At 42.2% G+C, this 24,821-nt stretch overlaps 1 protein-coding gene across 1 annotated transcript in view; it reads right to left on the bottom strand.

Annotated features, from left to right (window-relative positions):
• The window catches only part of MAPKAP1 (MAPK associated protein 1), a gene marked incomplete in the record, with an annotated part of 2,444,893 nt that overhangs the window by 1,995,774 nt on the left and 424,298 nt on the right, over window positions 1–24,821 (bottom strand). The window contains 2 exon segments of the mRNA XM_044057947.1: window positions 181–329; window positions 23,747–23,836. Coding sequence (XP_043913882.1) covers window positions 181–329; window positions 23,747–23,836 — 239 coding nt within the window.

The following is a 24,821-nucleotide window of genomic DNA, read 5'->3' as shown; positions in this document are numbered from 1 at the left end:
GCAGGCTAAATTAAAATAAAACCCAAAATACAGCTATTCATATACATAAAAAAAAAAAAAAATCAAATGATGACCTAAACTGAATACCTATTTTAATTCTACCTTTCACAGCTGCTCCATTACAATGGACCAACAATGTTTTGTTTCACAAAATGTTACTGTTACACCTGTTCTACTTACCTTTCCATCAAATTTTGAGTACTCATTAAAAGGATTATTTAGTTGCAGGGGACACTGCTCAAGACGAAGAGTTAACATAGATGGCTTTCCAGTATGTAAACGATTTGCCCTGAAATCTTTTTTGTCAAACAGTGAACTAAAATCTTCTGCTGTTAAGGAAAAACAAAAAATAAATAAAAAAAAAAATGCAAATCATTAAGACTCAGCAGTTAAACTGGGGACAAATGATAAACGCTCACACTGTACTGTGTTTTTTTAATGTACTCAGCAACAAAATTGTTCAATGCTACCGGAGTCATGCACGTTATGCATACACAGTACTAGATGATGATGGGAACTTTTAACCTTCAGATGGCATACTATACATATGTTGTACTCTAGACAAAAATGAACAGAAATCTCTTCACTACCAATGTAAAAATCTATCAAGTTCAACAAAGATCAGTCGCAAATGTTTCTTGTCAACACAAAGTCTTTTTTTTTTTGTAAAGGTCTACACATTAAGACTTTGATGGATATTCATTAGTAATTTACTCTATAATCTGTGCAACCTTTGCATAACAAATCTGTCACATTTTCCATTACAGCTGAAATTTATATTCAGTTTACTTAGTGTGAATTATGTTCTAAAGACAACAGCTCAAAAAGTGCTTGGTCAGTCACAGTGCTGCATGTGATGCAGAGGTCAGCTTAATAAACTAAATGAGAAAGAGAAGAATGACAACTCCTCAGTCCCCACCATTTTAAAACAAACATCGTTTCTCTCCTTAGTAAACAACTCTGAGCATTCTTAAACTATCCCAAAATACTTTGTAATGTAACAGTAAAATGGTACATTATATTCTAATATTGATATTATAATGCACGTACGCATGGGAGACATAGGTTTACATGGGTAATGGTACATGCCTTCCCCACTACGTTATTAACTTGCTATGAAGTTAATAGGTGCAAAGAGTACTGAACAGGAAAACCCAAACTGTGATCCCTCAAGCAGGAAAAAAAAATCCCCTTTCCACATGGTACAAAGACCTTGTCAATGATTACATTAACAGGGAACATACAGCAAGACCATCTGAGTTTGGATTTTGGTTCGTTTTGAAATATATTTTTTTTTTTCAAATTTAAGCAAAATTTGAAAACATGTACTAGAAAATAATATTGCAAAATCATTAAAGTTGAACTTGAGATCATTTACAATGCCTTCCAAGTTGTGTGGAGGTAAGAAAACTAATACATGACTATTCATAAAATAAGAGGTGGGGAAGTTGCTGTCTTTATTAAAATGCATCACAACACATTTCCCCATTGATTTCTGAATTATTCCCATAGCACTCAACCTTATAAATTTTAAAAAGTCATGCCTAGCCTTAAACATTCTGCCGGAAAACTCCAATTATGCAAGAACTTACCAGAATAGTAAATGATCCAATAGATCCCTGCTGTAGTAGTCTTGACTACTGGGGCTTCATCTGTCCAGATGTCCAAAACTCAACACCTCTCCCCCAGGCATGAGGGTTACCATCTCCTGTGGGACATCAGGATATTGCCAGTATAAAACTGGTATTCACTTATATCTAGTAGAGCTTTCTTACCCAGAAGATACTTGTTCTAAGGCTCTCCCTGTCCCTATGAAAAAATAAAAATGATTCTTTGTACATCAGTGCTTGGACCTCTAACTCTCTTCTAACTGAGATAACTAACCACCAGTGCTGTTGTCCCGACTGACTACTTTTTACAGAGGCTGTAGCTGCAGATTCAAAGGAGGCAGGGTCATTTCTTCAAGGACATAATTTAGGTCGCAAAGAAAAGGACCAGTTCTTTGTCTTACTAGTCTTAAGTGCAAAACACCTTTTCAAAATTGTTCGATAGGTATCAGATAAGCCATGGATGGATACACTGGCATGCAGAAGAGATGGCCAAATGATGTACATTAATGGAAGCAATCCTGCACTGAAATAGCCAGGGAATTGTTATGGCTAGGCTTGTATAGGCCCTAGCGCCAATAGCCTAGTACCAACCTATGAACCTATGAAAAGCTCAATTAAAAACTGAGGTATCCAGGAGACCAGTACAATGCTAAGGTTTCAATTCTTTCCATGGCATGAAAAGGAAAATCTCTTCCTTTTAGATGAGTTTGATTTCCTAGTGGTTGTTTTTTTGGTCTCTTTAGGTATATTCAACATGCCCTATGTGAACTGATGTCTGAAAGGCAAAAGGGTTACATCACCCAGGCTTGAGTTACAATGCTTTCATGGTAGGTAGGTGTACAAGATCTCTGTTTTTCTGAGATAGGAAGACCGAAGCTCCAAAGGCAGTGGTGTTTCCATATTCATAAAGGATGTGCAAACCACTAGACTGGCAGCCCAACATAACGCATCTGAGATACTTCAGGTGCAGCTAACATTGGGCAAGACACAGATTCAGGTCATAGTCTGCTACAGGTCCCCAACCAGGTCCCAAGACTCGCACTCTATGTTCCTAAGCACCCTGGAGAATGAATATTAGGGTCCAACCTAACACTCTCATAATGGGCAACTTCAACTACCCCTCCATGAACTGGGAAAACTACTCATGTATCAATACACTTGCCCAACGTTTCCTGGAATTCATTAATTCAAATTCCCTGGACCAGCTCATTCTTACCCCACTAGAGGTAGCAACATCCTTGACCTGGTCATTACTAACATGGGCGACCTTTGTTCTACACCAACAGTCAACTCCTCCCTGGTTAAATCAGACCACAAACTATAAGGCCTTCTACAGTTATGTAAAGAATCTCCACAGCAACACGCAGATATGCTCTGAGCTGCTGCACAATGGTACCTCCTATACCGAGCCAACAGATATTGCCAACATACCTGCAGACAATTCAGTACCAACTTTACCCCTCTCTCTCCCCCCAATGGACCACTCACAATACCAGTAGATTGCCAGGCACCCAGTATTACTGCTGCACAGGTTAAAACAGCACTATCCACGGCCAAGAATACAGCTTCTATGGGACCTGACAATATCCCTGGCTGTGTTCTACATGAACTACAGAGTGAACTGGCACCTCACCTGTGTGCCCTGCTCAATCACAGCCTCACCTCAGGCTTTGTCCCTACCAAATGTTGCCCTGCTACAGTCATTCCTCTCCACAAAGGAGGAGCGACTACAGACCCTGGGAACTATTGCTCCATTAACCTGACGAGTCTGATATGCAAAGATATGGAACGCATCATCATGGACCTAATAAACAAGGATATACGGAATCTCCAAACTCTGGATCCCACACAGTTTGGTTTTGTGAAGGGTAGATCATGCCTACTCAACCTAGTCAACTTCTTTGAGTCAGTCACTAGAGCTGTGGATGAAGGCAAGGTGGTTCATACAGCCTACCTTTATCTGGCCAAGGCCTTTAATACCATTCCCCACTCAGGAATCATAGAAAAACTCACTAGGCTAGGCATCAACCCCTATATCACTATGTGAGTTGCAAATTGGCTCACAGATAGAACCCACAGTGTGAAAGTAGCTGACTCCAAGTCAGACTGTAGACCAGTCACGCGTGGAGTCCCACAGGGTTCGGTCCTGGGTCCTCTTCTGTTTAGTATCTACTTCTCTGAAGTCCAGGCCAACATGAAGGGACTCTGGCTGAAAAAGTTTGCAGATGATTGCAAGCTGGAAGCTATTATTAACTCCCCAAGTGATACTGACATCCTACAGAAAAGCCTCACTGAGACCAACAACTGGTGTCAGGACCATGGCCTTAAGCTCAATGCCAAAAAATGTGTCATCGTCCCACTTGGGAAAAACCTGGTTCCCTTGAATTACCACATCGATAGTAGTCCACTGAACACAGAAGGCTTTATAAGAGATCTGAGAACACAGGTTGACACCAACCTCTCTTTTGACCACCACATTGCCACTGTGATCAAAGTCCTTCTATGTGGCACATCTCATTACAAAGGGTTTTGCATCCAGGAAGAAAGAGGTCATTGTCTCCCTCTACTCTTCCCTCATTAGGCCAATCATGGAGTACAATGTCCCATTTGGCATGTACCTCACTAGGCACCTGCAACAACTGGAGAGGCCGCAAAAGTACCTCACAAAGAGGATCCTAGGCCTTAAAACACTTGTCCTATTGGACAGACTCAAAAACTCCAACTATTCTCAGTCTCATATCTCCTACTTAGAGATGATCTCTGCTTGACTTACAAAGCCATGTCTGACCTAGCTCTGTTAGAAATGCTACATCTAAAGAAATCCCAATCCCGCAGCACCACATGCTCCAGAGACCTCAACCTCATTACCACAATCAACAGAACATGCTGGAGGGACAGGTTCATAACCCAGAGACTGCCCATGCTCTGGAACAGACTTCCCATACATGTCAAGCAGAGCACCTCACTGGCCCTCTTCAAGAGAAATCTTGATGAGTGGATGGGAAATAGAAAATTCACCCCGGGGATCACTCCAGTGGCTCTACTCGACAGAGGCACTGGGAACCAAGGGTGGGTGGCACGATGCCAAGGTAATCCTATGGGCTAGGCTTGTAAAGGCTCTAGGGTCATTAGCCTAGTACACACCTATAAACCTATAAGTAGTAATAGCACCCTCACATGACTCTCCTTCACGTTCAAGTGGAAAGAGAAGCAGTACTGTTGAGGCAAAGGGTTGCTATCAGTAGCATCTCTAGTTTCTCTTCTCTTACCCTCTAGATCATCCAGAGGTTTAAGAGGAGCAGAGGGAAGGCATATAGGAAGAGACTTTCCCATTTGATTGACAGGGTTGTTGTATCCCACCCTCCTTGCTAGGAATTCTGAAGCAGAGCTTTTGCAGCCATCTGTTGTTGAAACCTCCCCCTCCATCTCCCCTCTCCCTGGCACCCCCTGCATTAGTTGAAGGAAGACATTTCCATGTAATATCCATTCATGAAGGTCTGCTTTTGACCTGCTGAGTTGATCCACCACTGCACTCTGACATCAGGGAATGCAAGAAAGCCTCTAGGGTCATCTGAGACTGGTATGCTATGTTCCTGGCATTCATGGCTATTCGAGAAAAGGGATAAGACAGAGACCTTCCCTGTTTGTTGATATGCACATTAATGTTGTATTATCTGTGACTACCTAGAGGACATCCCCTTTCCAAATTGGTTTGAAGGCTTTGACTGCCTGAATCAAGGCCAAAATTGCTTTCAAATTTATAAGCTTCTTCCTTTGGGCTGCATTCAAAGTCTTGGACATTAAGTTATTGAACATATGCTGTCCAGGGTAGCTCTGAAGCATTTGATATTAATGTCTGGTTGGAAGGTTCCTGAGTGAAAGGAACTCCCATGTTCGGCTGGACTTGGTGGAAAACCATTTCAACTCCTTAGATATATAGTCTAAAAATGGAATCACTCCTTCCAAAGACTGAATGTCAGTTCCAGATGGATCCCAGGTACCACTATAGCTTCTTTATGTGCAAATGTGTCACAGGTACCATCAACAAAAGGGTGGTGGCCACATATTTCAGAGCCTTCACACACTCCCTGGGTAACAACTTTCATTTCTGTGTAAATTTATGCAAAGTTGCTGGACCAGGCATTTTGTAAAAACCCTGCTGCCATAGATGTTGCAATCAAAAAGGCAAGGACGTACACTAATAATGACAGCCACCCCTTGCATTGAATCTAAGAAAGCAAGTGTGGTTCTTGCGAACAGGGATGTGAAGTTATGTATCCTTGAGATCTAAAGTTCCCATCAGGGCTTGAGGGAAACGGAGGAAACTGAGGCTACAGGTTTAACAGTTTGCATTTTGGGACCTTTTGAGGAAGTTCCAAAATGAGTTTCCAAGGCACTGTATTTCTGGGAACCAGAAAAGCCTCAAGTAGGACCCTTTGTTTTGGTCTTTTAAGAGTACCAGTTGTATTACCCTAATGTCAAGAGCTCCTGCAGAATGACAAAATTAGATGGATTTGTCTTTTGCCTACAGGAGGGATCCTTACCATCTTTAGTCTTTTTACAGTTTGCAACCTATAACCTTGGGAAAGAATTGAAAGGACCCAGCTGTCCTGCATGATGACTTTCTACTTTTGGAAGCATTCTATGAGACTCCCTGTAATCCTGGTATGATTAAGAATTGGAAGAGGACATTGCTGAAGTGGAGATTTGAGACAGAATGTAGGGTACAGGAGAATACCCAAGTAGTCAAGGTTACTCCCTGGTGGCTGAAGACCCATAAGATTCCAAGTTTTCCTTTATAATCTCTAACACTTTTGTTCCTGTAATGCCCCCATCCCCCCCACACACACACTTGCTGGTTTGCCTTTACCCTTCTTGCAATAGGGGTTGGTTTAGAAGGGCAATTTTTAGAATACCTTGGTATGGGGTAGTGAAAGGACTGCTTACATAATTTTACCTTTTTCCTCCATTTTTCCAAAAACCTAACATGTACAGTTATCAAACAGCAGCTTCTTGTCAATAAGGAAATAGATAACATGCTCTCTGCCATCCTATGGCAGAGGTTGTAGCAACAGATAAGCTTACCTACCAATGACAAAAGCCATAACTGCTGACACAGATGTTGTACCGATGGCATCATAAACACATTTAAAAGTGTTTTGTCACCTGACAAGCAGTCAGTGTGAGATCCATCAATTTCTCCTCCTGGTCCACATCATATACCTCCCATAGCTTGTCCCTCTGTTGTTCTAAGAAAGCAATTTTGTACTTTGTTATTTATGTTAAATAAATAATGGCCCTGAAGGTCAGAGTAGCAACTGCATAAATATTCTTCCCTTACCAGTCTAACACTCTGTTATCTTTAACGTTTGAGAAGGTTTGAGAAACAAGAACCACTCTGGACCCTTTCTCTGGATCCACAGCTGATACAGACAGATCTAACAAAGTATTCCTGTAAAGGTTCTCTTGGATCCTCTAAATTCTGTCTGGTTTCTTAAGAGCAGGGGTTTGCATCTTGTTCTTTGCAAGTTGCAAGGAAGACATCCTCCAGAGCTACCAAAACAGGATTAAAAAGACACAGGTTTATTGCTTCTAAGACTAGTAACTCACCGCATCCTTTCTGTGCCCTCTGATGTTTCTACTTCCACTCATTTAATGTGCTCTTGCATTCTATTAAGAGTTCCTCCAAATCAGATTTACTCTGTGGAAGAAACAGACAAAATAGCAGCTTCTGTGTCAGTGCTGTTACCAAGGCAGTTTGGTGCCTGGGCAACACACCTACTTTGTGCACCCGTGCCCTATCCCAGCCTCATTTCAACCCCCATTTCTTGCCTATATATTATCACTATTGTATACGTTCTGAAGAAAGTATTTACAGCTTTTAATGATAATCTAACTGAAATTATTCCAGGTTGTCAAGCAAAAATAAACAAATAAATAATAATAAAACATGAATCATCTTCATGCAACAGTAAGCATACTATATTACCCATGGTGTTGGGTCTAATTTCTTCTTAATGACATCCAGACATTTCATTATCCTTAATTCCTGTTCCGCTTTATTTCTAAGAAAGTACAGTTGTGTTTCTAACTTAACATTTCTAGATGTTTTGAGATGAAAAATTTTGCAGTACTGATTCTTGAACTTCCTGTTGTGCAGAAACTAACAACTGGCCTGAATATATCAGTCTTTCATATACCCCACCAGGCAGATGTCAGGACACTGGGGTATAAAAATGGTGTCAGATGGTCCCATTTCTGTTTTTTCTTGTCAAGGTATTAAGGAATCCAATTGTTCTGAGGTTCCAGCATGACCTGTTCAATCATCACTACTATGACACAGGGTCCCCTGATCTAAGGGATAGGAAAGGAAGGAAGGGGGGTGGAATAACAAATGGGATGAGGGGACCCACCCCATCCCAAAAGAGAGCGGGAGAAGAATGTGACTATAAAATTGATCTACTCGAACATCTACAACAATGACTAATTAGAAACACAACTAACTGTAATATGTTCATTATAGTCAATACTGCATACTGAATCTTGGGAAGACTCCCAAACACTTTTAAATAGGTGGGTGGATAGGAATCTTATCCAGGGACAGCAGGCTCTGCAGGATGGCAGAGGCGAACCAAGTCTCACCCTTGAGGTGGAACCAAGTTTGCACTGCTTTGTGAAGGTGTGAACAGAGGACCATGTGGCAGCCTATAGAATTGTCCTGTATGGGCACTCCTTTCAAAAAGGCAAAAGTGGTAGATTTATGTCAGATGAAGTGTACTCTAACCCTCCCAGGAAGCTGTCTTCCATGCTGAAAATAACAAAGAGATGGAGTTAACAATCCACTTAAAAACTGCTTGCTAGCTGGCTTACATTGTTTTCCCTATGCAAAGGCTACCAATAAGCTTGTCAGATCTTTTAGGAAGTTGTGGAGCTAAAACCCTAATTGCCTGTGTAGATCAATAGAGTGCAATATCCTCTCTGCTTTGGTTTGAAGGTTTGGGAAGAATACAGTGAAGTGAATGGCTTGATTTAAAGAAATTTCTAAAACCACCTTTGACATACAGGATGTACTGATTTTCAGGGTGAATGTCCCTTGTGAAGACTTAGAATGGCTCTCGATACACAAGGGCTTGAAGTTCAGAAACACATCTAACTGGAGAGAGTGCTAACATAAAGGTTGTTTTCCACATTGATAGTTCAACAGGGGCTGAGGCTGCCAATATAAAAGGTGGAAGATTAACTTTTTCAAGTACAAAATTCAGGTTCCAGGAGTAAACAGGCTCCCATCTGAGTGGCTGATGTGTACTATCACCTTCAGAAACTATTTCACGTGGTGGTGGAAATAAGTCTGACAGCATATTGTCCTGACTAGGGTTATAAGATGCTATGCATGTTACACAGAGGCAGGCTGAGATGGCATGAACCTTGACAACAGAATTAAGACAGTCCCAGTTTGAAGAGACAAGATAGGTATTCAAGTGCCTGCTTTAAATTTGCTTGAGAAGAGAGAATACCATTGCAATGGCACCAGAGAGAAAACCTTTTCCATTTTGCTACTTATGACTTTCCAGCATTTGATTTTATAGCCTATTTCAGAATGAAAAATACATCATGGGAGTAAGACAGAGTGGATGGAGTCAGTATCCAAACTTCCAAACTGTTAGTTTGACAGTCCTCAGATTGGGATGTATGACAGACCCCTTTTTTCTGGGTTAAAAGGTCCATGACTGGTGGGCGTGTTCTGGATCCCCCCCCCCCCCCCATGAGGATCAACAGAAGGGAGACCCATTGTTGCCTGGGACAGAAAGGAGCAGCTATTATGATTCTGGGTCTGTTTGAACCCAACTTTAGAATGAGGGGTATTGCTGGAAAGGCGTACAGAAAGAGGTCTATCCACTTGAGCGAAGGGTTCCTCTCTCCACAACCCTTTTTGTGGAGTTATTTTTGCCTCAAAAGAAAACAGACAGTTAAGAAAAAGATCCATCTCCGGTACAACCCAGTGGTGTATGAGGTCAGAAAATTTTCCTTTCTCAGCATTCATTTGTTGGAGTCCACAAGAGCTCTGCTTAGGGAGTCTGACAGCATAGTGTCCTGACCACGGATGCAAGATGCTATGCTTGTTACACAGAGTTGTTGGGCAACCAGACAGAGATCCATAGCTAGTCTGCATAGGCACATGAATGCAACCCCCCCCCAACTTATGCATCACATGATGGTGGAATTGTCTGCCCAGCTTTGAAGTGGTCCCAGGGACAACTTGCCTTTGAAAGCTTTCATACCCAAGATTACCGCCATCATTTAATTTAGGATGAAGTGAGGTTGTGCTTGCTGCCTGCCCCAAATTCCCTCATTTCTGAAGTATCCCAGGTGAGCTCCCATACCCTGTCAAAACAGTCAGGACCTGTGTCGTCTCTGGCAAGAGTAAGTGCTCACCTGGGTAAGGTTGTTGCAAGCACTCTCCCCCGACCACAGAATATCCATTTTTGACATGGGGGTAGGGGATCATATTTTCCATGGGCTGCTGATGCTCAGCCCATGCCTTCTTTAGGCACCACTGCAACTTTCTCATATGCATCTTTGCCCAGGGGATTGTTATAATGGAAGAAGCCATGTAACCCAAGCCCCTGAGAAATTCCCATGCAGTAACAGAGTGCTTAGAGTAAAGGTCTCATTCTTCTTTGCATGTTTCTTAATGCTCTGGGTACTTCAAGCTGACCAATGCACTGATGATGTTAATAAACTCATGTAGCACTAGACTACACAGCTTCTTTAAATTCTGACGTACAGATGTCCGTCAGCAGCAGATGTTGAAAGACTCTAGTATGAAGGTCATTTATGGGTTTCTGCATGGTAGGAAATCCCATAAATCAGTATTGCAGCACAGACTATGATAAACATCTAAAGGAGCTTTTCTGGAAGCATAAATAAATGGTACATTACCAGGATCCTACCAAAGACTCATCAGAGTAATGTAGTACATTATTACAATGGTTCTGTACATCATCTGAAATGTCCATTTGACAGTGTGGTTGATTGTCCGCAAATGCAAACATACACTTTTCACCATGACAAACTTCTTACAATCCATACATCCCAAAACTTGAAGTATGTTTACTTTTTCAACTATCTGAAAAAAGTCTATACATCATATTTTAATAGGTGACAAGCTGCCATAATGGTTAAGGTCTTCGTCTCCCACGAACAAAGTACAAGGTTCGATCCTGATCTCTGGCCAATGTTTGTTTGGAGTTTGCATGTTCTCCCTGTGTCTCTGTGGGGTTCCTCCCACCTTCAGAAAACATGCTGAGTATTTCCATCTCAAATTCACCAAAAAAAATGGGAGTTGTGGGCAACAGCACAGGCTCTACAAGGTGCACTATGGGGGAAGAGTTGTATTAAATCAACCGCTTTGTGCTTCTACTGCGATGCGCAGTATTCCTCATGACAGGACAGCCTGTATCACAGACTATGTGTTGTTACAAGGCTAGCCACTCAATGGTAAAAATATGGCTTTAATGATTCAGCCATGTTCACTAATGTGACCAAATGGGCATGGGTATTTGTCGCTGAGAAGTAGGTTGAGGAGCCGGATAACTCTGACCTACACCAGAGACCACTGCTAATGGTAAGAGGGGTGTATGTGGCTCTACTGGCCAAGTGTGTACCCGCCATAAAGCCCAGCAGCCCTTGGTCAATAAGCTACTGGCTCACCAACGTCCAGGTGCCCAGCTTGGGCTCTGTCAAGAGAAAGCTAGACATAAAACAAATTAACCTGCTAAACATGAACTAAGAATTGTTATACTCATTGAGGGTTTACTGACAGGATGCAGCTTGGAAGTGGATGACACAATGGAGAGGAGAAGAATGGATATCCTATACATCCAGGAGACAAGGTGGAAGAGCAGTGCAGTAGTCACTTGACTTGGGATTCAGAGTCCACTACTCAGAAGGACAGGCTAGAAATGGTGAGAGAGCTGCGTTGAGAGAGAAGCATCAGAAGACAGATATATAATATTAGTGACAGACTCATGGCAATCAGACTCCAGTCAAACGGCAGGGCAGTATTCATAATCTCAGCCAATGCTCCACAGCAATGTTGTGATAGTGAGGAAAAGAGTGCATTCAAACAGCAGTTGCAGCACCTACTAGATAAAGCAAGACACAAATATTGGTGTTAATAATGGCCGACTTGAATGCACATATCAGGACAGACAGAACAGAATATGAGGACTACATGGGCCCACATCAGTGGGGCAACAGGAATAAAGGAGGAGACTCCATTCTAAACTTCTGTCTGGCAAATGGCTTGTTAGCAGCCAACATATGGTTGAGAGAGAGAGTCACAACATGACATACAAGAAGGCCAACGTGCAAGTCCATTAGACTTCCTCCTAGTAAGGAAAGGGCACTGGGGTAAAATCAGTGACTGCAAAGTCATCCTTAGTGAAACAGATGGTCTACATCATAAACCACCAATTGCCATAATCACTTGCCAGCACTGGTCTGAGAAGGTTCTAAGGTCAGCAGAGACCAGGCTGAAAACCTGGAAGCTAACTGGTGAGTGAAAGCACAACAGTTCAAGTAATTACTCACCGTAGGAAGAGGAGGAAATAGACAGAAGAATGACAGCTCCTCAAAACAGCATGTCTGAGGACAAAAGAACAGACACAAGGCAGAGCCAGGTATGGACATAAGGTACATAAAAAGAAAGCTGATGGTTGAATGCAGAAGTCCAGGAAGTCATCAAAAGAAAGAAAGAGTTCAAGAAAAAGTGGGAGATAGAAAAGATGGACCAGGTTAAGAAGGAATACTGGTTAGTTAACAAATAGGCTAAGACAGCAGTTGCAATAGCAAAGAACAAGGCATCACTGGCACTCTACCAGTTTCTGGAAAGTAAGTCAGTAAATGGTACAAAGAAACTATATCAGGTTGCAAGACAAAGATAAAGAAGATGATATGACATCTTTCATAAAGGATGCCAGCAACAACCTCCTCACCAGTCCACAGGATATCAAGGCAGATGGAAGGAGTACTTTCAGCAGCTTCTGAATAAAGAAAACCCCACAGAAACTGTAATGTCCCTGACACAGCCTACGATGAGAGAAGAGGAGAAGCCCACCATAGAAGAAGTAAGAAGAGCACTAATGAAAATGAAGTCGGAAAGCAGCAGGCACAGATGAGGTCACAGCAAATATGACAAAGATTCAGGGTGAGATAGGGCAGAAATGGCTCCTGAGGGTACTCATAGCAGTGTGGAGAGAAAGGCATATCCCACATGACTAGAGAATAAGCACACTAGTGCCAGCGTTCAAGAACAAAGGGGACATTCACAACTATGGGCACTACAGAGGTATCAACCCCCCGTCACAATGTATGAAAGTTATGGAGAGGGTGACTGATAAATAAGCAGAGTAATAGAAAGAAAAATGGGAGATGAGTAGTTCGGATTCAGATCTGGCTACAGCACAAATGACCAGATGTTTGCACCGAGACAGATAGTTGAAAACAACCTAGACATGAGGAAACAGCCTAACTGGCATTCCTAGACTTGAAGAAAGCATGTGACAAGGTCCCAAGAAAGCTGATTTGTGCAGACCTGCAATGCTCTGAAGTCCCAGAAACACTGGTAGAATTAGTACAGGCTATGTACATGGACCCAGTGACTAGAGTACAGTGTTTGGTCTCACAGAGGGTTTTTCAGTAAGAGTGGGTGTGCATCAGGGTACAGCTCTAAGTCCAGTGCAGTTCATAGGAGATTACTAGGCTATCAATCCAGAGGTCATTCTAAGCTTAGCCATTTCATCCCAACATAATACCATAGAAATGCTAAGTCAATACCCAAGATTGCATTTAGTGATGATTGCCCCATCCACTTATCCAAGTTCATCGTGAACACTGTCATACAGGTGCTCTGTTTTACATAAATTGATGGCCCGTTCCAAAGACGCTGCAGTCGCTGGGAGATAAATCTATACCTCCAGCATGTTCTATTTAAGTAGTAACAAGCACACTGCCCACGACAAACAGGAACAAACGAACACAAGAACGGCAAGCAGAAAAAAGTCTGAGTTCTGTTTTAATCCAAAAGAATGAAGCGCCTTTCGTTTGCTTCAAAAGCAAACTTCTTCAGATTACAAATGCACCATACAACAAAATGCATTTAAATACCAACAGGTGATACTTTTTACCTATCACCACAAACCTCCTCACCTTAGAAACTTTTAAAGAAACACTCACACATTAAAACTGCTACTCACTACTATAAAGTTACAATATGTGAAGCAGTGCACATCAAACAGTATAAACTTACATAAACCCTAAACCTATCTAAAAAATCTTTATCATTTTCAAATTAGAATAAAAAATACATTCTACAGTTATATTTAAAATTGCTCAATACTTAAAAAGTATCATTCTTATGAATGAGACACACCTAAAGAACTATAAAACATTTTCATCTTTGCAAGCTTTTCAATTTCAAAATACAGCTGATAGAACAAGTACCCTGAAACGTTATTAGATTCACTAATAGAAGTAAAAATCAAGAAGCCTCTAATGAATCAAAACCACATTGCAGAGTATGCTTTCCCACTTGTTCAACTGCATGCAATAAATCCTGCATTTCCTTACTGTCAGGATTTTCTGAATTTGAAACCATTTTCTGTTTTAACAATGACATGAGGTACTGTTGATATTTAAGCATGTGAAACTGGCAGTTTAAAGCCCTTACAGCTAAAGTAGCAGAAGTGTAAACTTTTTTCCCCCATCTGTCCAGAGCTCTGGAATCCCTATCCGAGGGGACAGGATTTTTAGCAGTGGAAGCCTTAACCCCTTTAGGACCCTGATAAATTGTTTCAGGGTCTGCAGTGGGGTTTTTGTAAAGAAATTTATGAGAGTCAGGGACCCTGTAAGTACCTGTCTGGCTTGACTGGTGCAGGGGGTAAAGAATCAGGAGACAGACTGGATTCAGAAAAAACATCATCAACAATATCAAGCACAGGGGGAATAGCCAGGGACCTGTGCTGAGGCAATAAAAGGAAGTCTCTGAGCCTTTTCTTAGATTCTGAATAATCCTGGCTCTCCCAATGGAAATGCTCCCTCATGGTGTGCAGGGTTTCCCCAAAAGAATAATCCTCAGGCGGAGAGGCTGAAGGTATAGACTTCTGCATCAGAGTCTCATAGGGAGGGAGAGAATATCCCTGATCAGAAGAGGAATCAGAGGAAATGGAAACCTGGTCAGAGGAATCATAGTCAGTGTCTAGCCTAGGCCTTTTGTCAGGAGGGGGATGGGAACCCCTGATTAAAGTAATTAGGTCTTCAGCCATTTTAAGCATCTGTTTCTCTGGCATGGATGACTGTTCTGGAGAATGCTGTACTTGTTTCCTTGTCTTTAATGCTGTTTTTGACTTTGCCTTTGCTGCTGTAGTGGGCATAATTGTAAGCTGTGAAGGTCTGAAAACACCCTCAGAAGCCGATGCCTGCTCAGCTGCTCCGGACCCATCTGAGGGAATAGTTTCTGTAAGCCCAATACCTTGAGTTTCCACAGGCCTCGGTGTCTCCACGTGGCTGTCGGTTACGGCCTGTGGCTCTGAGGTAGCGGGTGTCAGGGGCTGCGAAAGCGCCTCACTGAGAACCGGCGACTGGCCTAGAAGAGGCTTTGTCGGTTTTGGACCTCGGATGCCTGTCCTTTTCTTTGTCTTTGTGTTTTTTATAAATTCCGGTCGTCGGTTGTTCCGAAGGCATTATGTAATTAAACCTTTGGCCAAAATAATGTAAAGCAAAATCAAACAGACATTTAATAGTGCGTTTATTGAATCTAGTACAAAACCGACACCTGGTAACATCATGGTCAGGGCCTAGGCAAGGAATACAGTAAGAGTGAAAGTCCTTATGAGGTATTTGCTTCCCACAAAAAATACAATTATTAACTTTTACTGACATCAGTCTGGAGCAAGAAAAAAGTTTCCCCAACGGGGTATTTAGCTTTATTGAAGACTTCGGTTCTGAAACTTAATTTTGAAAATCTCAGGAGTCGGCCGACTGGCACTTGTGAACTGCTTTTGCTTCGGGCACCGCGCGGCAAGAAAGACTCAAGAAAATGGCATTGGTTGCAACTTTTATACCCCTGGCGCACTGATGTCAGGGAAGAGGTGACAGCAACCGACGCCGGACCAAGACTTTGGAACTCGGGTCGCCTGCCAGCAGGATAACCCAAGTGTAATGACTGCAACAGTGAAACACGATGAACATCTGGTAAATCTATGACTTGGTTAAGGTTAGCTTCAGTACAAACTTTAGGTAAGAATGAAGAATTTGTTCAGAGTGACACTATCAGCATGAAAACCATATACGGAGATTGTATGGCCAAGGCCTGCAGTTCTGATACTCTTCGGGCAGACAGGATGGTTACTAAAAAAAATAGTCTTCCAAGACAAAAATTTCAAATCACATGAGGAAGCTAGCTCAAAAGGTGGGGGAATAGTGCGTGAAAGCATAAACTTCAAGTTTCATGTGGTATAAGGGGATTTCACTGGTGGTCTGAGGTGGAAGGTCCCTTTGAGGAAGACTTTGGATAGCTTGTGTGACATTATGTTCAATCCTTCAATACCAAGATGAAAATTAGAGATGGCAGTTAGCTGTACCCGAATTGTAGCTGCCACCGCGCCTTTGTTGAAAAGCATAGTCAAAAATTCTAATACAGAGAAAATGGGGGCTTAGTAAGGATCAACGTTACTCTGAGATGCCTATACAGAAAATCTCCTCCATTTGCTAAGGTACAACTTCCGAGTGGAGGATTTAGGAGAAGATACTAAAGTATGCAGCATTTCATTTGACAGGTTATGGAACCTGGTTATGTTGGGAATTGGAGCAGCCAAGCTGTCAATTTTAGGGAATGAAGGGAGGGATGAAGTGCCCCTGACAAATGTGTCAGACGGTCTGGAACCGGGTCTAGAATCCAAGGCTCTTTCAACAGATGAAGACTAAGGAAGGGGAACCAAATCTGGTGAGGCCAATGAGGGGCTATTAGAATGATGGTCCTTCCCAGGGCTTTTGCTTTCTGTAGTACTTTTTGGTGGGAATGCATAAAGGAGACCCGGAGGCCAATCGTGTACGAGTGCATCCCTTGGGGAGTCTCCCGGAAGGGGAATCAGGGCAAAGTAGCTTCTTCATTTTGTGTTCATGTGGGAAGCAAAAAGATCGCAAAAAGGCTGGCCCCATCTGTGGAATATTCTCTCCGCTATCTCTTTTTTGAGGGACCACTCATGAGGCAACAAAATTGCCCTGCTCAGTTTGTCTGCAAATACATTGGATTTCCCTGGGATGTGCACTATCAGAAAAGCGCTGGGTGGATGTAGCCCAATGTCATACTCTTAGGCCCTCTCGACAAAGGGGATAGGACCTAGTTCCTCCTTGTTTGTTCAAGTACCAGACCACTGACATGTTGTCCGTCTGAATCGCAACTGTCCCCAGAGGGAGAGAGTCCTGAAAGTACTGCAACGCCAACAGTACCACTCTCGTCGCCAGGACATTGATATGCATAAGTGTCTCTTGATCAGTCCATGTGCTTTGAGCTGCTCTTCCCTGAAAATGCCTCCCCCCCCCCACCCTATCAGAGAAGCATCTGTGGTCACTCTGGTCGATGGTGAGGGTAGGATAAAAGGACGACCTATCATTACTTGAAGAGGTCAACCACCACCGAAGATCCTTTTTGCATAGGTTTGTTACAAAAAGGAGATGAGACATTGGGAGCTCTTGATAAGACCACTGTGTGAACAGCAGCCATTGCAGAATCCACATTTGCATGCGACCCAACGGAATCGCTATTATTTCAGCTGCCATCATCCCTACCAACTTTAGCACTTCTAATGATGGAGCCTCGTCTCTGGATATGATGATCTGGATTTGCTGACGAAGTAGTAATACCCTTTCTGATGGCAGTTTTAAAGTGGTGGTGGTGTCCAATTCTGCTCCGATAAAAACAATATGTTGCGATGGCGTCAAGGCAGATTTTTCTGAATTTATGGTAATGCCCAGTTGATTGCAAAGAGAAAGAGTGGTGCCCCTGGCTAGTATTAGCTGATGCCTGGTGGTGGCAGTGAGGAGCCAATCATCCAAGTACGGAAACACCTGGAATCCCAAGCGCCTCACGTGAGCCGTGACCACTGCCATACATTTGGTGAACACTCTGGGGGCTGTAGTGAAACCAAAGGGCAGGGCTCGAAACTGGTAATGATTGGATTCCAGCCAGAAGTGTAGATGATCCCTGGATGGTCTGGCCATTTATATATGGCAGTACGCATCCTGGAGATCTATCGAGCACATCCAATTATCTTTCCCTAAGAAGGGAAGTATCGACTGAAGCGTGACCATCTGGAACTTCTCTTTCTTGACAGACCTGTTTAGTCTGCTGAGGTCCAAAATAGGTCACCAGTCCCCTGTCTTTTTTGGAACTAAAGAATCTTGAGTAAGTTCCGGATCCTGACTGGTTAGATGACCCTTTCTTAGCAACGTTTGGACCTCTATTGTTGCTTCTTCCCTGTAACTGGGTGGAATGTCTGTTGTCAATGGAGGTGGGATGGTGAAGAGAATGAAATATCCTCTGGAGACTATACTTTGTACCCAGTTGTCGTTTGTTACTTTGAGCCATGCGTCTGGATACAAAGATAAGCGACCCCCGACTGCCTCCAGAGGAGGACAGTCAGGCCTCCTTTCAGGAGTGCTGGTAGGGTTTCCCAAAAAACTGGTCACCGTCTCCCTGGTTTTGCGGACCCCCTCTGCCGCAAGGATGGCGCTTTCCATTATTGTCCCCTCCTCTGCCGCTGGAGGGGAGTTCACCAAGTGTGTCCAGAAAGGCTCCTTGGGCTTATTGGAACCACATCTTTCCTCCCTTGTGACCCTTGGGGTAGGGTCTAGTAAGGGTGGAAAAATTGACTCCAACAGCAGACAGAGTCTTTCCTTTCTGCTCACACCTGGTCAAAGTTTCCTTAACTTTGTGCCCAAAAAGGGATGAGCCATCAAAAGAGGTGTTGACAAAAGATGACTTAAATGGTTCCACAAAGGAACATAAGCACATCCAGGAGTGTCTCCTGAGAGCAATTCCTGTACCCGCTGCCCTACTCTTTCCATCAGGTGCATATGAAATGAGACACATGGAAGAGTTCACTATGGAATTAAGGGTAGAAAGCTGGGAGGCAACCTTGCCTGAAGCTCCTGCAGCTACTGTACCCTGATGAGCATCTCCAAGCTGTTTTAGGAGGTCTCTTTGCAGTCTTGTGAAATGTGTAAGATAGTTCAGTGAACGCATGGCAAAAGTCACTGAACTGTCCATGCACTTCCCGCATCTATCCATGATCCTAAGGTCTCGGTTAGGAGGATGGATAGAGGAAGAAGTTTCTGACATCTCCTTTTTGGTGTCTGCTGCCACCACTATGGCATCAACCGGCACTCCCTTAGTGAGAAAAGATTTATCCTGAGGGGCAGAAATAAATTTATTCGTTCTCCTAGGGACAAGCTCCGTAGTGTCCAGAGACTCCCATGCCCTTCGTGAGACCAGCTCCATGAGCTCATCGAAGGGTGGAGACACCCAAGAGATGGGGGGTTGAGACCCGAAAGCTTTCAGGAGAACCAACTCATCTTCATTAGGGTTGGTGGACTTCCATCCACCCCTCTGCTTAAGGATTTCTAAAATATCTGCAAATGAGATATCTTCAGAGGGGGACCGTGGGGACCCTTCTGATTCATCTAAGTCGGTGTCAGATGTGAGACTCCTGTGGGGAGTCTAGGTGCTTCCTCTTGCAAATTCTCTTCCTGAGAACCTCATCAGTGGGAACTTCTGGTGAGGTCTCGGAAGTGCAGGAGCCACCCAATGGGGCTTCCTGAGGCTCACGGTCTCTACGCTTCAAAGGGATCTGTGAGGCAGAAGTGGACATAGGCACTTTTGTGGAGGAGGTAGTTGGTCCTGAAGTTGTGGATGTCCTGGGGACATTACTCTCCTCATGGCTTCAAAAGCACCTCTGCTCCGATGAGAAGGAACCGCTGGATCCAAAGAAACAACCGATCCCCTCGGCACTGGAACAGTGGGCTCCGAACCAGCAGTAGAAGCCGAACTCCTCCGAGCCAAGGCCCCGAGAGGCAAAGTCGGAATCGACAGGTCAGTCTGACTATCTTCCCCGGACCTGACCGGAGAGTGTGAGCTCCTGGACTCCTCGATGGGTGCCGAGGAAGTCTGAGTGAACAGAACCGATGGCACTTGAGCAGGCATCGCCTCCGAAGGCTCCACAATCATGAGGTCCAACTCCTCTGGCTCCGATGGACCGGTATGGCTCGGTGGGAGAAAAGTCGATGGAATAACGGTTTTCGGTTCCGAAACCACTTGAGTCGGAGCCGATAAAAACTTAGCAAACGCCGGTGCCTGTAGCAGCTTCTGCACCACACAATCCACATCGAAATTGGATAGGCTAATCGAGGATCGAGATGAATGTATGGAGGGTGGTACTGACTGGAGAAGAGGAGATTTTAGTACTTCGAAGACGAGTTCCAGCACTGGGGACCAGCTCCAAAAAGACAGGACGCTCGCCTCTGAAGGCTGTGGAGCCGACATTGATGGTTTCTTGGATTTTGACAAATCAGATAAAGAAGCCTTAGAAGACTGGCTAGATTTATCCTGGTCTCTCAAAGCTTCCTGAAAAGAAGATTTTAGAAGTCCTCTATCAATAAGTTTTCTTTTCCTTTCATGTAGTACTCTACTAGAAAAGGAATGGCAAATGGAGCAGCTCTCTTGCAAGTGCAAGGCTCTGAGACAATAAACACAATTTACATGACTGTCACTGACATCTTTTGTCCACACTTTGGACATTATTTAAACCCAGACTTGAGATGTTTGTCTTTTTCTTGGTCAGCCATGTTAAATCCTACAGTACCAAAAATATCTAACTGTGCACCAACAGATTGTAGTATCAAAAAATAATGCACACACACAAAAACTTTAGCAATCTTAAACTACAGAAATTTGCCCTTAAAAAACAAACGGGCTGTATATGAAGAGATGTAATCTAACTATAACTATCTAAATACACTCACACACAATGTCTAACATTTATAGAAGTTTATTAAACACTACAAAGCTATATAAAACTATCCTAATATTTTAATAAAAGCACACCAAAAAAGGGAAATGGAATACTAAAGGCCTATAAAAAAACGAAGGCCAAAGGAAGTAAGAGAACTATCTAATTTTAAGCTATGAAAGAAATAAAGTTATAACTATCAATAATTATCAAAAACTATTGATATGCAAGACAAAATTTAGAAATTTTTTTTTAGAAAAAAAGCTATACTGGCCCAAGCTGTGCTAGGAAACCTCCAATCTATTACAGCGGCAAACTAGATCTGAGGAAACTCAAGGTGCATCATGGGATAGGGACTCTGCCTCGAGCTGTCTGAAGACCTCGAGCTTTGTAGTAGGCCGACTTGGAGCACAGGATCGGCTTTGAATCCATCTGTAAGAATGAACGGCGAGATAGAACAACTTCACATTGATCTTTTAACATGGTCCAATATGACATTTTCATGTCTTTCAAAAAATGCACATTTTCCCTAAATTACTATACTACCTTAGATCCAAAACTCAAATCAAGTCATTCCTAAAGTCTTTAAACAAATTAAATCTGCCCTAGGAATATTCATTTTGAGCTCCAAAAGCTTTAAGAATTAAATACGAAAACGCTTAATGATCCTAAACGTTATGGTAGTATGGGCCTTCCAGAGCTCTACTTCTGTTACTTAATCTCCCACATACAAACAATCATTGGTATCCCTCTTGGGCTTGTATTTGGCAAAAGTGTTTTAAATCTTATTTCTGAAGCTTACTCTCCATTCCTTTTTAAATTCATCTGCTAAAAACCTTAAAAATAGACACTTTTTTCAGATATGATATGTAAGTTTTACAGCCTAATGAAACGGCTAAATGTACACAACTGTTATTAACTACTACAACCTCTTGATCAAAACCCAAACATGCTAATAAACAATAAAATGATAGACTTAAAATTTCCTCTTCTGAAGTACAAATTGGTATGGGACTTGATTTCCTTGGAAATTAATTCAGCTGAACAAGTAAATTAAAATGAAACTGCCTAAAGGATGTCTATTAATCAACCACCTAATATAGATTATCACCATCAAATTTACACATAACCAATCACCAAAGAAAAAAAAACAGATTTCCTACTCAGATTTTTGACACTTTCTTCTTTCTTTTTTTTAGCAATTTGTTGACAGCCTCCTGCAAAATAAACCACTAATTCTGATCTCTCACCACTTAAAAAAGTTCACTACTTTTCTTCTTGTACAAAGAAAATTGAAGCACAAAGCAAGTATTTAATACACATGTAGTAACACAGATTGCTGATATTACACTCCAAATTCAGGAAAAAGTCATCTCTGTTAGGCACATTTCTGAAATGGGGTTAAAATTTTGTAGTGCATGGTGTTTATGCTACGTTATTTGGAAAATGACAAATCAGTTAAGCTGTAGACTGGTGCAAGACCCGACCTTAACAAACATTAAGCAGCACCTGCTTAAGATGTTAAGGTCAGGTCTAGGGCTAGGCATGAAATCTGCCAGTACTGACCAGCAAATGAGTGTCTGAATAAAAGATTTGTTTCTGCCTGCTGCCCATTCCCATAAAGCGTCCCTGACTTCCTGTTGTAAACTTAAAAAGTTACTGGAATAACAGGATGTGTGCTCACCTACATTTTCATAAGGATAGAAGTCTCAGACTTAAATGTATGTCATTATTTTATGAATTCAATCCTCAGTAATTTGTCAGAAAACCTTGGACTTTATGAAGAACAGACCAAACATACGAGGCAAAAATCAGAACATTCTGCAAAAATCTGGACAGTTCAGAGGCAGAAGGTAATTGTAAACAACTGTTACACTGATTTTCTGACAGTGCTCCCAAAGTGCTTTATGGATTTGAAAGCCTGCAAAACACTTAGCATTTTTTTTGCTATAACTAGGAGTACATGGACCAGGTAAAACTCCATGCACTACAAAGAATCATGATCAGGTCACTGATCCTAACCTACTATTGTGTGTCTTGACATGTATGCCAAAGTTGCATAAACTATAGGAAAAGCAGAAGCAGCACCTGCTTCCTCTTTTTCTGTAGTTTATGCAGTCTTGGAGCTTTCTTTTCTTAGTGAAGTACGCATGGCAAGGTTCACCGCTCAAAGTTCTATGATGAGCACTTCTTGGTACCGTTAATTTGTAGTTACATAACACAGGCCAGTGCCAACCATCACAGAACACTGCTGAGGAGCTGCTGACACACACACACACACACACACACACACACACACACACACACACACACACACACACACACACACACACACAAAGCCTAACAAAGTGATGTGGCTAACAGCTTTTAAACGCATATGTTCATTAAAGGGACACAGTTTCTGACGACTATCTGTGTGGTAGTGCTGCGTTATGGTTTCTAAAGTTCTAGAACACATTGTGCTATTACACTTTTTTTTCAAGTAACTAGCAGTACAGCAGAGTAGCTACAAGCTCCATGTACTACAAAAAATTATTATCAGGTCCCTGATCATTAACTCCATCATTACATTTTCTCAAAAAGCATATGAAGATTTATCTCCAGATTTATTGGCATCCATGTGTTCAATACATAACCTGGTTATGATCAGACACCCCATATTTATCCTTTACATGTGATGAACAGAAAAGTAAGAAATGAAAGAAAAGCGTCATTCCAGAGCAGTACTGCCGGGTAAACATCAATGAGCCATGACTGCCCGAGATAAATAGGTGAAAATGTAGGAAAACAGCAAGCTCAAATCAAAGTCTTATAGTATTTCTCCTTCAGCCTAACATGATACTTCATATAAAAGCTACAATTCAGCAATACCAGCACAATCACTGCATTAAAAATGCATGCAACTTTGAATCCACACACACAAAAAAACGATACAGTATCTTCAGGTTTTGGCACATATAACCAAACTTTTTGGGATACACAAAATTCAAGATTACAGAAAAAGCTTCAAACTTTAACTGCTTAAGTGTTCAATAATAATGCATATATTGTTTTAAAAATATTAGTTACCTGAACGTGTTAGAGTCCTGTCTTTCCACTGAATGTTTTTGCATTTTATCTGGTTCTGCCTTTCTTTTCGTAAGCGTTCTAGTCTTTGAGCTTTGAGAAAAGAATGTTAAGAGTCAAATACAATGCAAGTGTGTTATGAAATCAGATTTACAGTTAATTCATTTGAATTCATTTTAAAATATTTTTTTGAAAAACATTAACACAAAGTAAAGCATTTTTGCTAACTGCAAGTATCCATGAAGAATCCTGCTTTGTATAGTCCATGTGTATGCCAAGCTAAATCCTCCTTGAAGTTATGAAGCATAATGGAAACCCTTCAGCCTTGTAAGGTGTAATGAACAGCTGCAGAGGAGTACATTCTTGTCTATCATTAACTCAGTGCTGAACTGCATTAGTGATGGATAGCAAATTAGATGCACACTGTCTGGTCACCAAGGTACAGCATACCCTGCATAGTACCACAAAACCCAGTGGTATGCAAACGATTCTAGGCAATGAAGTAGGAGGGACAGCAAGTTGTTGAAGATGCACTGGAAAGCACCTCATCTGCCACCCTCCCCCCAAATCTATTCAAAAACAAAAGAATGCATGCAAAGGCCTTTTAGAACAGAGCAAAATCCTTAAATGGGAAGGCATCTCTGATCAATACTAGCAAAAAACTACGATCACTCATAAAATCATCCAAGGCCAACTTTGAGAGAAAAATCGCTAATGACACAAAATACTATCATAAAGCCTTCTTTAGCTATGTTAGAAACCTGGGTGGAAACTCCCAGATATGCTCAGAATTAGTCCAAAATGATAAAAAAATCACTGAACCCACAGACATTGCCAACATACTGGCAGACAGGTTCAGTGCAAATTTCTCCCCTCCCTCCCCCCCAAAAGGAGAAATATCTATCCCACCAGAGTCTAGCCTCCCAAACATCTCAGATGCCCAGGTGAGAGCTGCTCTCTCTAAAGCAAAAAACACAGCATCAATGGGACCGGACGGTGTCCCCGGATGTGTGCTACACAAACTCAATGAGGAACTAAACCCACACATAAGGCTGCTGTTTAATCTTAGCCTTACTAC

This window comes from Protopterus annectens, chromosome 16.part0, assembly GCF_019279795.1.
Source record: "Protopterus annectens isolate FY-2018-M chromosome 16.part0, PAN1.0, whole genome shotgun sequence".
Taxonomy (NCBI): Eukaryota; Metazoa; Chordata; order Ceratodontiformes; family Protopteridae; genus Protopterus; species Protopterus annectens.
The sequence above is the reverse complement of the archived record's forward strand: the minus strand, read 5'-3'. Positions and strand labels throughout refer to the sequence as shown.